Source organism: Myotis daubentonii, chromosome X (genome assembly GCF_963259705.1).
Source record: "Myotis daubentonii chromosome X, mMyoDau2.1, whole genome shotgun sequence".
NCBI classification, from domain to species: domain Eukaryota; kingdom Metazoa; phylum Chordata; class Mammalia; order Chiroptera; family Vespertilionidae; genus Myotis; species Myotis daubentonii.
The window spans coordinates 15,229,968-15,246,442 of NC_081861.1; the positions used below are offsets into that span (position 1 = coordinate 15,229,968).

At 37.7% G+C, this 16,475-nt stretch overlaps 1 protein-coding gene across 1 annotated transcript in view; it reads right to left on the minus strand.

Annotated features, from left to right (window-relative positions):
* Nucleotides 1-3,487: 3,487 nt before the first annotated feature.
* AFF2 (ALF transcription elongation factor 2) overlaps nt 3,488-16,475 on the minus strand; it is a 633,956-nt gene continuing 620,968 nt past the window's right edge. Inside the window, exons 20-21 of the mRNA XM_059678586.1 lie at nt 12,564-12,754; nt 3,488-8,090 (exon numbers count right to left, since the gene is read on the minus strand). Coding sequence (XP_059534569.1) covers nt 7,969-8,090; nt 12,564-12,754 — 313 coding nt within the window. The 3' untranslated portion in view covers nt 3,488-7,968. The remainder of the gene's footprint in view (nt 8,091-12,563; nt 12,755-16,475) is intronic.

The following is a 16,475-nucleotide window of genomic DNA, read 5'->3' on the forward strand; positions in this document are numbered from 1 at the left end:
AGAGAGAGAGAGAAGGAGAAGGAGAAGGAGAAGGAGAAGGAGAAGGAGAAGGAGAAGGAGAAGGAGAAGGAGAAGGAGAAGAAGAAGGAGAAGGAGAAGGAGAAGGAGAAGGAGAAGGAGAAGGAGAAGGAGAAGGAGAAGGAGAAGGAGAAGGAGAAGAAGAAGAAGAAGAAGAAGAAGAAGAAGAAGAAGAAGAAGAAGAAGAAGAAGAAATGCATAAAGCAATCAAACTATTTATTTAATCAATACTAAGGAACACCTTCAGGAAAAAAGAAAAGGAATAAAAAAGAAAAATATAAACTTAAAAGCTAGCTTGGCTGAAGTGTTCTGGGAAATTTCTTGAACAGAAATTGAAGAGGTTTTCCATTGCCAGGCCTCCAACTGAATTTCATTGAAAAATCCTGATATAAGTGATCTCATCTGCGTGCAACAATACCACTTGCTCCAAAATCAGGTCATAAAGGTCAAAACACTGCTTCACAAAGTTATACAGTTGGACAAATGAATTCAACAGACTAATATTTATACTATCATGTAATAATGTAGTTATTATAATATGGTTTCATAATACAGCATGCCTTTCCAGTGGCATGTTTTGAATCAGAACACATCTACATTTTTATTAATTTATGTCTTAAAAGTATGAACAGGTACAATTCAGAAACTCACATTTAATTCAACTATTTTTTTAGAAAGAGGAAGAGCCCAAGCAGGAAAGCGAAAGCCAGAGTCAGAGAGAGTGGGAGAGGAACGGGGGGAGGAAAGCAGGAAGAGCAAGAAGAGAGAGATAGAGAGAGAGAGTGAGATAACAATAACAACCTCAGCCATAAGCACAACAACCACCATCACAACAACTACCACCACAAGAACAGAAAAGAAAACCATCTCTTCTTTGAAGGACCCCAAGGATGTGTCACTCACCTAACCATGTGTACCAAGGGGAAGAATTTTAAGTGTCTTCCAATCCCAAGTAGCCTTCTGAGTATGATATCTGCACTGGGCTCCCTTTTGATGTATTAATTTTATCTGGAAATAATACTACTTCAAACAATCTTCAGAAGCACTCCAATGAAAATAAGAATAAAAGCAGCAATTTGTAGAACTGAATAATTGTAAGGGATTTTATCTCAGACATTTCTTTTTGTAAAATATCCAAAGTGGAATCATCCAGGATGAACACTATGTGACAAATTGTCTTGAGGCAGAATCAATCTCATTAATAATATTTGTGGGTGTATATGATTGATTAGTGAGGATGATTTTGAAATAGGGAATGACTGGATGATGATGAACACAATTCTAGCTCTCTGTATCCAAGCAAACCGGTTCATTGCCTTGGGAGACTCCAAGTCCCTGTGTGAATGTAATGTCAATTAAACTGGCCCCAGATGTTACCCCTCTCCAGTCAGGACTTACAGTGCAGGGATCGAATACCGCTACAAACTTTGTTATTGCACTGGCCACAAAAAGAACTGCAGGGGCAAAAGAAAGGCCAGAAAGAAAGAGTAAGACACATATCTCCTCTGGGGCTAACATTCGACCATGGACACAAGCTTGGACATAACACAGAAATGTAAAGAAAAAATAGGATTTTAGGGCAAGTTTGTCAACCTTTCCAGATGTAAACCTCTCATTAGCTACAAAAGATGTGCAGGACCAGGAGAACAGGTCCTTTGAGACTTTCTATTCTACTCTCAGGATGATTTATGATGAGGAGCTCTAATAAAAAAGATGTGTGTGTCTTTAATGAAAACCTCATTCTCCTAAAAAAATATATTTAAGTTTATTCTTTCTTGTTAGTGACCTTGGCTTTCTTTAAAAAGGGAATTATTTTGGTTTAGATGATTATTTCTGAATATTAATTATGTAATTGATACAGGAGGGATTCTGATTGAATTTAGAGCTAGGACAGTAAGTAGGTATTTTTAACTAAAAACATATATTAAATTAATAACTTCAATATCTAATCACTAATGTAAAAACCTTCTGAACAACATTAGGGAGAGGAGGAGAATTACTGAGTTTCCATATTATGAGAAAACAACAACTATATTTTGGACTGTGCTATTCTCCTTAGAAACCCTCATGTTCCCTAACTACACAAAGGCTACCAATTATTAGAAGAAACAATAGTGAATAATTTATCCAATTTAGATTTACATGTTAGAAATACCACTAGGATGTTTAAAATAATAACAGTAACATTCACCTATGCTTATTTTAAACAAACCACGAGAATTTTGTAAGTACTTATCTCACTTCCATTTTACCTTCAGGATGTGGAGATGATGAAACCACCCCCACTGATCCACCTGTGTTTTGGGCTCAAGAGGTCTTCATTTTTTTTCATCTATCTCCAGCTGAAAACTCATATCTCTAGGGCCTCATCATAAATTACCTACTTTTATAGGGGATTGATGCATTTTTTAAATGATGTAATAGTTTGTCATTGAAGTACATGTGTGTGTCCAAATCCTCTTTGACTGGCTGCATTCAGTACTGTGTTGGAGTTGGCAGGCTCAATCTTCCAACTTTATGTGCATCTCTCCCCAACTCTGTGTTCAATGACATCATAGTTAGCAGCTTGAAATCATCTGTGGTGGGAGTATTTATACCACAGAAATCGGCAAATGCTACAAATCAAGTGTTTTATCTTCTCAGAGAGCTTATTGTTAAACATTTTACCAATACACCACTGGTTGCATGCCAGGCTGACCAAAGGAGAAGCTAGCTCTTGATCTGGACAACATAGCACTAACAAAGTCTCTTTTGGAGTTCCTCCAATTTGGCCTCTTTCCCAGGGGCTCCTCTTCCACTAATTTCATAAGGACTGCACAGCCACAGAAGGGCATGAGGATTAGGGATGTATTTGGCTACGCATAGTCACCCCACTGGGCTCTATTCCCAGAGATGTTTCTATTGGGTAGCCACATGTATGATGCATGCCAAAATCAAATAGGTTAAGCATTTGCAATTCTTATTAAGCTCTGAATATGGCAGGTGACTTCCTGCTACAGAGGCTGGAGAACAATGAGTCCCTCAGTAGGAACAAGCTATCCCCCGCTCAAAACATCCACTGGGCATAATTTTTAAAAATATATATTTTATTGATTTCAGAGAGGAAGAGAGAGATAGAAACATCAATGAGAGAGAATCATTCATCAGCTGCCTCCTGCACGCCCCCCACTGGGGATAGAGCCCCAAACCCAGGCATGTGCCCTGACCGGGAATCAAACCGTGACCTCCTGATTCAAGATCGATGTTCAACCACTGAGTCACATTGGCCGGACCACTGGGGTATTCTTCAGGAGTTTTCCCACAGCTGGTCTGCATGCTGCTGCTGCAAGTGCTGGCAGGCAATGAGTTTGCCACTGCAGCATCTTGCCAGAGGCCTGGTATCAGAGAAGCTTCCTTTGCTTCCCCCTTCCCTCCTCAAAGTTTGGTATAAATCAAAGAGCCAAAAAAATTGAGGTCACTGGCAAAAGAGTTTGAAATTTTGAATAAAGTTTATTAAACACCATTAGTCTACACTGCACAGTTAATGAAACAGCAAAGCTCTACTCTCTTAGAAGACTGATGATTGATTATGGATCAGAAAAGAAGTTCAGTGTTCCCTAACCCAATGTGAGCCTGATGGATGATTCATTAACATCTCATGTCAGAAGCAGAAAGGGGCAAGAACTGCAGCCTAGCCTGAAGGGCTTCCCTACCCTCTACACTCCCCACAATGCAATTTTCTTTGAGTCACTAGATTTCAGAGGAAAATGTGATGCTCTTGGTAAAGAGGGCTTCTAGATTTGTGAGGAGGAGAATGAATGGAAAGGGAATTAATACATTTTATTTCCCAGAAAATATCAGACAGTAGGATTAATGTCTGAGATAGCCTATCCAATTAGCCTCCTGCCAGGGTAAATGCTGATTATCAACACGCAGATACTACTTCTATTGTTGGGGTTTGCTAACACTGAAGAGAAAATGAATCAGATTTTAATTATGAGAACAAGACTGTGTGAGTGGAAATGAGAAACAACAACAACAAGAACAAAGAACAGAAAGAGGGGTAGAAGGAGGAGGAGGATAAGAAGAAAAGGGAGAAGAAGGAGAAGGAGGAGGACAAGAAAAAGGACGAGAAGAAGAAGAGGAGGAAAAAGAATTTAGTCTGCCAGCTGCATAACATAGTAGTGACAACTGGCTCAAAATTTTCCCCCACAGAATTGAATTTAGGGGCACTGAATCAACCCATTAATTTGATATTGTGTAGCTATACCATCTTGCCACACAGTTTCTTAATGGGTATAGTGATGCTTCTCTAAGCAAGCAGTTCATTACATTACTGAGTAGTCCTACTCAGTGATCCAGTTTGGTTCTCCCACCTGCCAAATAATGCAGGTGAATTTCATCATGCCTGTTGAGAAGGATGTGAGGGTTTTACCCTCACAGCTAAATTAATTTTGCCTTCAAAAATGCTTTCCAACTTCATACTCCAACTTCAACCCCCGGGATGCAAATTAAAATGAAAAAAAATCTGAATTAGAAACCTTTGGGAAAGATACAATAGACCAGATATCTTTCCAATTTAGACACAATCCAATGTATTTACTGATGTAATGTCCAAATGACAACCCATCAATTTGAAAATTCAACAAAACACATTTTAGCAAATGGTTTCTAATTTAGAAACTTGGTTATTGACTGAAGGTTTGAATCTTTTTATGTCATTATATGGAAAAAAAGGCGTCCCAGCCTCAAGTCTTTTAAAAGTTAACAGCAGCTAACTTTTCCAATTATATCATCCAAATATAAAACGACCAGTATTTTTCCAATGAGATTATTAAATAATTAACAGATTAAAGGCTGGATAACAACATGTTTATGGCTAAATTCTACTCCGAGGACCACACTAGTATACCCTTTTCAAATTAATCCTACCTACCAAACTCAGACAGTAATATGCCAAAACCACTAAAAAACCCAAAGTCAATTAAATATACAAAGCCAAGTCAACATCATAACACAAACATGTCAAAGTCTCTGTGGTTGAAGTATGGATAACTAATGAAGACATTGTGGTGGCTTTACCTGGGTCACTTTGCAGGGTTGAGATCATTTTGTGTACCTGCTCAGGTGGAGCTGGTCACTGTTCTGCCCATTGTCCTACCTCTATGTGCTTATTGAGATGTGTCTCACCAAGCCTCCATCAAGGTCTCAAGGCAGGATCTCTCATTGCCATCCACATGTCTTGCATCCCTCCCACAAACTGGTACACTGAAGAGATTACTTGGCAAACTATCTCAATCCCTCAAATAGCTGCACATCTATGACACACATCACCATTTATAATGTGATAAATAGAGTGCCTAGAAAACAGCAACAATCCTTAATCCTGAAATGGAAAGATATCTCATCTCCAAGGACAGGAAGGCAAATTATCCTCCATGTTTAATTGGTTTCTAAGCTGCTTTACAAATGGGTATACTAAATAATCTCGTGGTGGTCCTGAGCTCGACTGTCAGATTTGATAATTGTGCTGCTGACTTGGCACACACTACCCTCAGCTACCAGAGATGACATCAGGAAGCAGGATTCTCTGCTACCTCCCTGTTTTATGTAAAGTAAACATAGCAACTTACTGAAACTAGAGCTACAAGTCTTACATCCTTGAGGCAATATGCTTGCTTTCCTTGGAAATTTCCCCTAGCATTCTAATATCTAGTTTCCGGTGATTTTATTTCTAGTAAAATCTGCTCCTAAATCCATGATCATCTCGGAATGTGCTCTAGGTTGAATTTGTAAGGCAAGCCAGTGGGCTTCATTATACAGGGTGAGACAAAAGTAAGGTTAAAGTCATGAGTACATGAAACTTAGAGTTTATTCCTGTATCATTATTAATTATTGTATTATTTTCCATATGAACAACTGTAAACCTACATTTGCCCCAGCCTGTATAGTAGTAGTCATGCACTCTACCTGGTAAGCCATTAAGATAACTTGGGTGAATGCAAAGCCATCAGCTTAATTTCTTATATATGACACCCACCTTGGGTGATTAGAGTCTTTCATATTATTATTTTCCTCATTTAAGAGACTCAGAAAATATTCTCTGAGGTTTCATTTATCTCTGTGTGTCTGCATGTGGTAGTATTGTTGCTGAGACTGTGAACGTAAAGCTTAACCTCACTGGGAGCATAAAAAGTGCTGGGTTCAGTTACTGGAACATTCCCAGCAGTCATTTTAAAAAAGTGGTTTCAGCCATTGGAGTAAACTGTCACAACCTTATTATACAACAAAGGACCGGACCTTAAACTCAATGATGACCAGAGAAGAGCTTAGGTCTGGTTTTTTTGCAACTGTGGTGATATCTAACCTTGACAATAAGAGTGCAGAATGATCCTTTGCTGTTCCAATCACAAACTTGCATGAGTTGGTTTAAACTTCATACAAGTTTTCATCTTTCATGTGCATATATCTATTATTTAACTTGTCATTAACAGTGAACAAAATTCATTAACTCAGCAAATTAAAGGCTATGAGGAATTATATAACAGCAGGTAATTATACAGAACTAATGCATGGATATTGTCTAGCACATGTGGGGAATTCTTCTGGTAAACTAGAATAATAAAGATGATATTTACATTGTAATGTTTAGGGCCATGAAATGGATGTACAGGGTTATAAGGGTTGGGGATAATTGCAACTGATCTAGAAATGTCCAAGTTGGGTGAACTGTTCCTAAACTTCAGGATTTTTTCAAAAAAAATTCTAGGTTAAAGCATTGCCTCCAGACTAATTTTTGTTAAAAGGCTAGCTCTACTACTTAGAAAATGTGGACCTATCTTTGGAATATTAATGGAAATGACTCATATTAATAGAGACTTGAATAAAATCAGTGATTGTATTTCAGTTAAAATCTAATGAGCCCCCGAAAAAAGGAAAAGCAAAGAAATAGAATAGAAAATGAAGAAGAAAAAGAAACCCTGTAAATAGAGATTGGGGATATTAATTGGGGAAGTCCATATTTTAAAGCCACTAGAAAGCAAACTGTATATTATTATTTCTAGGTAGTGACAACTTGACCTTTGATTCTAGAGATTTGAGCACAATGCAATAAAAAAATCCTGCCAATTTTGGACCCAAATATCAGCATTTTGGCTACTAGGGAGTGCACCCACGAAAGTACCCCCCAAGAGGAGTGCTTTACACAAAGAGAATTCCAGGTGAATATTTACATTTAAAATTATGGCGTTCAAAAATATTTATGCTAGCTGATGCCTTAAAGTTGTCCAAACAAATGTTGCCACTCATGGTTATTAAAATTTAAAAAATGGGGAATCAGGGAGGGGGATGCTAATAAAAATGTCCTCTGGTGCTTGCCACAGTATTGTTTTAAGAGTGGCATTACTATGCTCATTTATTTTCTTAATGCATGATTTTATGATATTGCTACAACATCTAACTAGTGAATTTTGACAATGAAAACTCTCACCTGAAGATCAATTCTATAGGAACCACAAAACTTTAACAATGGATTTTGAAATACATTATTTTCTGGACATAATAATATAGTTTGGGGAATGGCTATTGCTGAAAATTTGAATACTTGCTGGTCCTTTGTGTTTGAGTATATATATATATATGATTTAATTTCTCAGGAACCTGTTATTATAGCAAGTATTTTCCATTCTTTGTTTTGGGTTGTGTGGATGTGTCATTTCATCCAGCACAAAAGGATGGTAGGATCTAATAAATGCATACAAAATACTAAAAAATGACTAAGTAATAAAACATACACTGTTCTCAAGTTGTAGTGTCCACTTACAATGATTTCTGTTTTTCACAGATATTGAGAAAAGCACAAAAACAAACATAAAGAGAACGTTCCAAATGAGTGGCGTTCCACCAGTAACCATTGATACTCTGGTAGAGGTAGAGTGATGGATGGTAATGTTGGACATAGGGGGGCACCCACTACAACAAATGGGCATCGATGCGCAGCCAACACAGTCCCTGGCGAACGTAGCGGACAAGATTGGTCATGCTGCTGTGCTGGGTCAGAGGCCCCATCAGTGTGTCCAGATCTCCAAAGAATTCTGAAAATCAGAGCAGATCTTGGTCAGACCTTTAAATGACATCATGAAAATATGCACCAGATTGCTTAAGCTGACTTCATGCAACAGCACAACCATGTGGACATAGGAAAATGTATTCATTGTTCATCCATTCATAAAAAAATTATAGAGTACTTACTAGGGGACTAAAGCCCCATATGTATATAAAGTACTATTATTTTGATCTTTAGTTAGATCCAAAATCTCTGCAGCATAAATAATGTTTGTGTTATTGTGATTAATAAAACACAAATTCATTTAAATCTGCTAATTTGTAGTAATATTTTCTCAGACAACAATTCTAAAAGTACATTAAAATCTTGTGGAGGTTTGTGAGACACACACACACATCACGATATGTATATATTATATATTATATATTATATATCATATATTATATATCATATATCATATATCATATATCATATATCATATATCATATATTATATATTATATATTATATATTATATATTATATATTATATATTATATATTATATATTATATATTATATATTATATATTATATATTATATATTATATATTATATATTATATATAAATGTATTTGCCTATATACTAGTATTTATGTTTATATAATAAATATATAATTATACATTTAAATATACACATAAATGATATATATATAATATATTTAAATATATTTTATATTATGTATTTAATTTACATTTTTATTTATTATAAATTTATATTTAGAAAGGGATCCTTATACACAAAATGGTAGAGAGCCATGGTCTATATGACAGCAAGCTGTTTGTCATTGTATATGGTATTGATTGAAAAATATTATCTTTACAATTTTGTCAAAATAAACTGAGTTTACTGAATTTTCTTGGCATGATGAAGACATAGCCAGTGAACCTGGACAGCAATTATAACCATCAGCTTCTAAGACCAAATAAATGTGCAGGAGGCATCTCATTTTGTAAGGGTTATTGCTTCAGGGAAGGAAAATGACCTTCAAGTATGTGTTACATAACAACTCTCCCTACCCCCAGGACACTGATAGTAAGAATTCCCAGCTGATTTTCCTCCAGTTGACTGGGAGAAAGGGAAACACTGGTAGAGGTAGGGTGATGGATAGTAATGCTAACCAATGTAAACAGAGTATTAGAATTTCTGCTTTGGGGTGCAGGTAGGGGTGGGGTTATGGGAAAGACTATATTATGTCTGGAAACTAGCTAGGTGTCCCCTTTCCATGTCTAAATTGATTTGTCTCACACTGCGTTAATCTTGGTTAGTAGAGGGCTCTCTGCATCCCCTTTGTTAGCTTCCCACAGGAAAGCAGCTTCAGCCATGAGGAAATCACACCTGTGCTGGTTAGGGGTGAGGTATTTGGGGGGAGGCTGAGACTACTGTAAAGTGGTCAGGGTGCTCTCTTGCCTTCTTGAAAAACAATTTCCATGCATAGGTTATATGTGCTTGATTTTCCAGCAGATGGTATTTCACTAAACAGTGAATTTATTCCTCATGTTATGCGTAGCATGTGGGCTCCTTTTCTAGGTATCAACTTCATTGATTATGTGATATTTTTTAACCCACACTATGCAATAAAAGTAATTCTGCTGATAAAGAAGTAACTTATTATTAGCATCTAAAATATTTTATTATGTAATACAATATTAAAAGACATGTTAAAGGACCTAGTCATTGTTGAATGAATGTGAGCAGCATGTGAACCTGGATTTCCCATGGGTATTCTTAACTAGATATCCAGGTCATCATTTTAATAACTGCTTCTAGCAAGCAGTTGGGAAGGTAGGGTACAGGGCTTCTAGACCAAAGGCCAGAGAGTAGAATCAGCCCCATTGATCAATTTTAGCATTAGAATCTTCTGAAATAAGTCATCTGCAGCTGCATGGTTGGGTAGGCATGGGGCAGAAATGGAGACTTTTCACTGAGAGAGCCAACCTCACCAATTACACAATTGGGTAGAAAAAGGTGAAAGTACACAGTTGTCTCTAGTGGGATGCATAGTACTAATCCAAAGAAAGGTACCTCAGTTTCCCTATCTCTGTGTGGACAAGACAGATGTGGGAAGAATCCCAGCTGTAAGCAGTTCAGAAATGACAAGTATGTGAACTTCAAGGCTACAAAGAGAAGATTCCAAACAGGTCTTCTCCCCAGCCCACTGAACAACAGTGTGGTGACTGTGGGGGTGGGAGTAGTGTATATGGAAGAGGGCACAGAGGGGATAAATGGTGATAGAACAAATACAATAAAAATAAAAGAAATTACCCTAATGTATTTTTAAAATGGATGTAATTATGAAGGAAATTCATAAATATTGAACAGTCCTCCAGTTACTTATATAAAATAACATAGTGTTGGAGGCAGATATGCTAGCCAAGTTTTAAGATGCTTGTGCCTTTGCTTGCAATTCTAGAACCCTTGGATAGGCCTGGTTGTCTGGACCAGTTGGCTTTGGGTTTTCACCTAGAATAGTAGACAAGTTAAGAATTATTCAACTACTCAAGTAACTAAAGGCAGGAGCTCACGATGGTCTCTGAGGACCCATTATTAATATTGGTCTCTAGATGGGCAGTCTAGTCTATCAGTTAAGAGTTCAGACTCTGGAATTGAACAGTAGATTCAATTCATGTTCCCAACATTAAGAACTGTGATATCATGGGTAAGTCTCTTAACCTCAGAGTCTCAGTTTCTTCATCTATGACATGGGGATAAAAGGGTCAACAAATTATAAAGCAAATAGTGCAGTTACTAGCATTTAGAAATTGCTATACAAACACATGTAACCAATACTTGTAAATAGTACCAGAAGTCAATGTATATAGTTGAATTGAGGGTTAAAGTCACAAATTATGGAATATACTTTGATAGCTACAGAATCTTTGAATTATATAGATATATAATAATATAGAGTAAGGAAAGATAATTAATATTTGTAGGATTTCTAACTTGCATCTGATATTTTATGCTAGTTGTTTTACACATATTATTTCATTCAAAACGTCTGTATCATCTTCTGGGTATTTTCATCATCATCATCATCTTATTGTTATTCCCTTTATAGAAATAAAATCTAGGAAGTAGCTCACAGATTTAAATAACTTGCCTGAGGTACCCTAGCCAGTGCATGACCAGGCATGCATAAATGATCATGCTTCAAAATCTGCAACCTTCCTACTCTACTGGAACTGCTTCTGCACATACTCAGCAATAGCTGTGAAGATGCAGCATGGAGGAGGGCTGGGTAGGCTGAGCCTCATTTCATAATCAGACATTGGAGAGTACAGCCCCAGAGATTAGAGCAGCAGCTTTTCAGACAGAAGAAATGCAGACCAGAATCCTAGGGCCAGAGTAGAAATGAAAGGATAGCTATCTGAGTTCTGAGGACTCTGGGGCTTGGGAGAGAAATTGGGCTAGGAAGTCCAGTAAGTCCTTTGGAGTCAAACTCAAGATAACTTCCATCTGAATCTAGCTGGCCTCCAACTCCAACCTGAATATAGGAAAACCCTATCACTCACTGCACTGCTGGAGACCTAGTAGCACCCAAGTACACTCCATGAAGCTTGCACCACATCATACACGAGCAGCAGCCATTGGACCATGCAGGCTACTAATGCCTCCCTATTCCTGACCAGACAGTTCTACTACTCCAAATTGCTAGTCACCTCTTTGCAGTCTGATGCCAAAAAGCCCACATCTATCCCCATCTTGACTGGTGTTGGGGTGTCTATGGTTCCTGAGCCAAAATAAGCAAAGTCAAATGAATGGCCAGGGCAAAAGTGCTGTTTATTTTTACTTTCCACATTCACTAACATAGTGAGGCTTCATTGTGAACTGATGTGACAGCTAGGTCATAGATGGCAGCATGAATCACCAAAATTCACTTACCTTCCTGTATAGTAGGATATTCCTTGCATTTTTTTTTTTTTGTAGAAAACTCATGTGTTACCATGAACAGAACCTTTAGCTATAAGTGTGTTAAAAATACTAGCTGAACTTTGGCCCTTGATTCTAAATTCAAGCTACATTATCATGTACTCACTGGAGCTACTGGTTATAATGAAGGTAGAAGGCCTCAGTTCAAACTTACCTCCCCCTCGGTCCCCCAGAAAGATTAAAGTTGACAACAAAAGCCAACAGGATCATAATAAATATGAAAATCATTCTCTTTTTTCTTTGCCTGATTCTCTGTGTCGATCCTTACCATTGAGTGAAAATCTGAAATAGTCATTTGCCAACACATCACAGTTTAGATTAGTTTAAGCTTTAAAAGATACTTAAATCCAAGACTTTTTCACTTTCTAAAAAATATTGGTCACTGTGTCAGCACAGAGTTAACCCACTCTTCTCTATCTAAGCCCTGAAAATCAGAGACCAAAAGATAAGGCCAACAGGAAAATTCAAGCCCTTCAAAGCACAGTTCATTTCACCATGGTCTGTGAATAATAGGTAGAGCAGATGAGCATACCTTTATTCTCTCTTGTCAGTTTGTCGGCCATGTCCCAGTGTTCATAGCCCCGTAACACATTGCTAGTGATGTTGACATGGCTGGCAGCCATATGGTGAATGCGCTGGGGGATGATGACTGGGCCATTGTTATAATTCCCCATTGCATCGATGGGAGAGACATTGTTGAGACACATTGGAGATGGAGTGTTCCTGGTGAATGGGAAGAGACAGATTTTGTTAGTCTAGTTGAGAAGAGTGACAATGGGGTCTAGACATCCCTTATCACACAGGGACCTTCTCAGAACACCATTTGCCATAGTGAAGTTTAGCATGGTGAACATATATGAAGCCCAAGTAGAGTGGAGCTTGTTCCCACATTCCACTGACTCTTATCAAATGACATCCTATATTTTTTGCCAACACAGTAAGTTTCTCCAGATGCCCCAACATAGAGAAAGCTCATTATCTCCCCATTCCTTCCTCATCTGACCAACCCACACAGAGCTACACTGCCAGGCTGTAGCATGAGAACTTCTCCTTTTATAATGTTAAATAGTGAAGTCACACTGCCTTTAACAACTATTGATGACTCCATGTGCATTGCTACATTCATTTTTAAATATAGAAAGAGCTGGTAAATATTTAAATATTTCTCTGGTATTAATTCTACCCAAAAATGTATTTCTTACTTTGAATATATATATATATATATATATATATATATATATATATATATATATATATATATGTATATATATATATATATCTATATATATATATATATATATATATATATATATATATATATATATATATATCTGGTGTGATGTTTTAGAGAAAGAAAAAGCTGAGAGCTATGATGATTTATCTACCTGCTGCCACAATGGCTATTGGCATTTAGAAAACAATATTGGTCTATTATCAAAGTGTTTTGTGGAAACCACAATGACTGGTTGTTACAAATGCAGTCACTACAATGAGAAATTTTAAAAAGTCTGCCAAGGAGCAGTATTAGGGAAGCTGAAAAAAGTAAGATTCTGAAGATCTCTTTAGGATTTTTTAAGACCGCTACAAGGATGGCTATTAATTGCTGCCTATTCACCTGTATGCTGGTTTATAAAGAGAAGTCTTCGGCATTCCTACTTTGGACATTACCAATATTTGGAGATAATTTTTATTAATTATTTAATGTTAGCAACATGGAGTTACCTGTTGGCTGCATATAGAATGGGGGAGGTGGGGCTGACATTAGATTGCCCTGCTGCAGACTTCCTTGGGATAGTCCCAAAGGCATGGGTACCTTCCTGTGCCCATGAGCAAGGTCCATGTTCACCACTGCGCTCCCTATACTCATTCATCCAGACTGTGAAAGACTGCCAAGTCAAATGCAGCACTTAATTTTGATTGAACATTTGAGTGGGTGAGTAAAACAAACGGGGGTAAGCTGTGATTGGGACTTCCCAAGTCTACCTATTTGAAGGAACCTCCTCCTCATTCCTCTGAACACTGCCCCCCACCACACACACACCATCAAGGATCCCTGTCTCATTCCCTCTCCCCTTTACCAGCCACTGCTGTTGGCAACTCTAGATTTCCAAAGTGACTGTGTTACTCAGAGCTAACCCTGCTCATAGAATTGATATGCACCCAGAGGGGCACATATAGAAAGGATCTGGGGGGAATGGCAATCACAAGGTACCAAAATGCCAAAGTGCTGCTGACTCAATCTAGAAGCAATTCAAACTGATATACTTGCCTCAAGACTCATGCAGTCTGTACCTATAGCCACGTGAGAGCTTTGGTACATTTCTGCAAACAGATTATATCTTCTGGCATGTTCTAATATGAGGGGGAAAGTGGATCCTTACCTGTTCTGCACTTGTCTGATGTAAGAGAGTGTGAAGGTTTTTCTGCTCTGTTTATAATTTATGAGATGTTTTGATACTTTTTGATATACAGATTTATTCTCAACAGAGGGGTGTGGTGGGGAGAGGTCCAAGCCAAGGGACCTAGGCACAGAATGGTCAGCTAATAACATACACAAAAAAAGCAGAGAATTCTGTATTTTTTTTGTCATGGCAGGTTATAAATGCTATTGTATAGCCTTTCCCCCCAGTGTTGGTCATTAACTCTTAAATGTCAATTTAAGGCAATAATGGAATATATCCTCATTTGTAATTTCTAGAGAAAACTTCAAAGCTGTCAGGTGTCACAAATGGTGAAAGGGAACCATATGTCCTTGGAAAGTACTGGAATCCCAGGATATCTGAATCCTAGCCCCAGTTCTGTTATGAATTGCTGTATTCTCCTGAGTACATCTCTTTCCTCTGTGGAGCGTTCTGTCTACTGGAAAAAAAAAGGTTGGATTCAATGATTTCCAATCATGTCCAGAAGTTACAAGGGGAAACAAATCACCTCTACTGACCTTGTACATCTTGAAAAGACCTTTTTAGTTTATAAATATGGAAGTGTTATTGAGGGGCATTCTTTGCCTTCCACTTCTTACTTCCTTTCTTTGAAGTAATGAGTAGTGGAGTTGAGCAGAGCTAGGGCATTTGTTTGCTTTCAATCATTACTGATCTCACATGAAGTTCCATGAGCTGACTCCCTCATGAGCATGTCTGTACATCGCATTGTAATAATGAAATGAAAAATAATAATGTGCCTAAGAAATCATGACTCTGGCTAAAAGATGGCTCATATAGCACACATCTTGGTATGACTCCAATTTCAACTTGGCTCTCCCCACTGCTTGGCATTCCTCATCCTATTTTCTTTCTGTGGGCCTGTTTGTAGATCTTGTCCTTTTCTTCATACATCCATGGCATGTACAAATGAGTATGCCCAAACAAGCACATGCTTCCCACCACTTCCACAACTAGCACCCTGGTCCAAGCCACCATCCTCTCTCAGCTACGCTTACCCCCTTGCTGTTATTTGCACTCAGTAGGCATTTCCCCACTTAAGAAGCGGTTGCAGTTCCTCTGCTTAAATGCACTTCCTTCAGGTATCTGCAGGGCTCACTCTCCCATTGTTCTCCTTTAATATCCTTATTAAAAATTGTCCTACTGCTCCCTGACCCATCCCCAGAAGCCCTTTCTATCCCCTTCCTTGTTTCTATTTTCTCGCTGACATTAATCATCATCTAGCATACTGCATATTTTTTACTGTCTTTCCTCCAACAGGATGTAACTTTGACAAGGACAGGAATTTTTGTCTATTTCTAATTATCCAGTGCTGTGTAGAAAAATGCCTGGTGCACATATTATGTACTTAATTAATACCAGTTAAGTAAATGAACAAATTGCCTTCCAGCTATCCCTCTATTCCTTTTTTAATATCCACTACATATCAGGTGCCCTGAGGAGAGCAGACAAATACATATAGCACAAGGATAAAGAATATTTAAAGGGTCTGGCAAGTATCTCATGTATAGTCAGCACCCAATGTTTGGTGAATAAAAGAGTAAATGAAACCTAATAATCTAATAGGATAGCAGAATCCATTAGTTTCTAGCAACCTATGGTAACAAATCAAGAGCTGTGGGAGTTCTAAAAGCAAGATTGCTTATGATTTCCAACTAAAAAGGGTAACGATGACAACAAAAATGGAAGCAGCCACCATTTCTTAAAGGTACTATGTAGAAAGCATGGTGCTCTGGGCTTTACTAATAGTATCTCTAAGTTTCAAGACAACTCTATAGGTGAATTTCTGCCACCACTGTTTAAAAGATGATAAAATGGCATAGAGAAGTGCACCTCCTTTCTGAGGACCACACAGAAAATAAGTCAAAGAGCCAAAATTTGAAAGCAAATCTGTTTTGAATGATGCCCAAGGGGGAGGGCATTTGGTGGATTGGGTGAAAAAAGATTAAGGGATTAAGAAGTATATATCAGAATTAACAAAATAGTCACCGGGAAATAAAGTACAA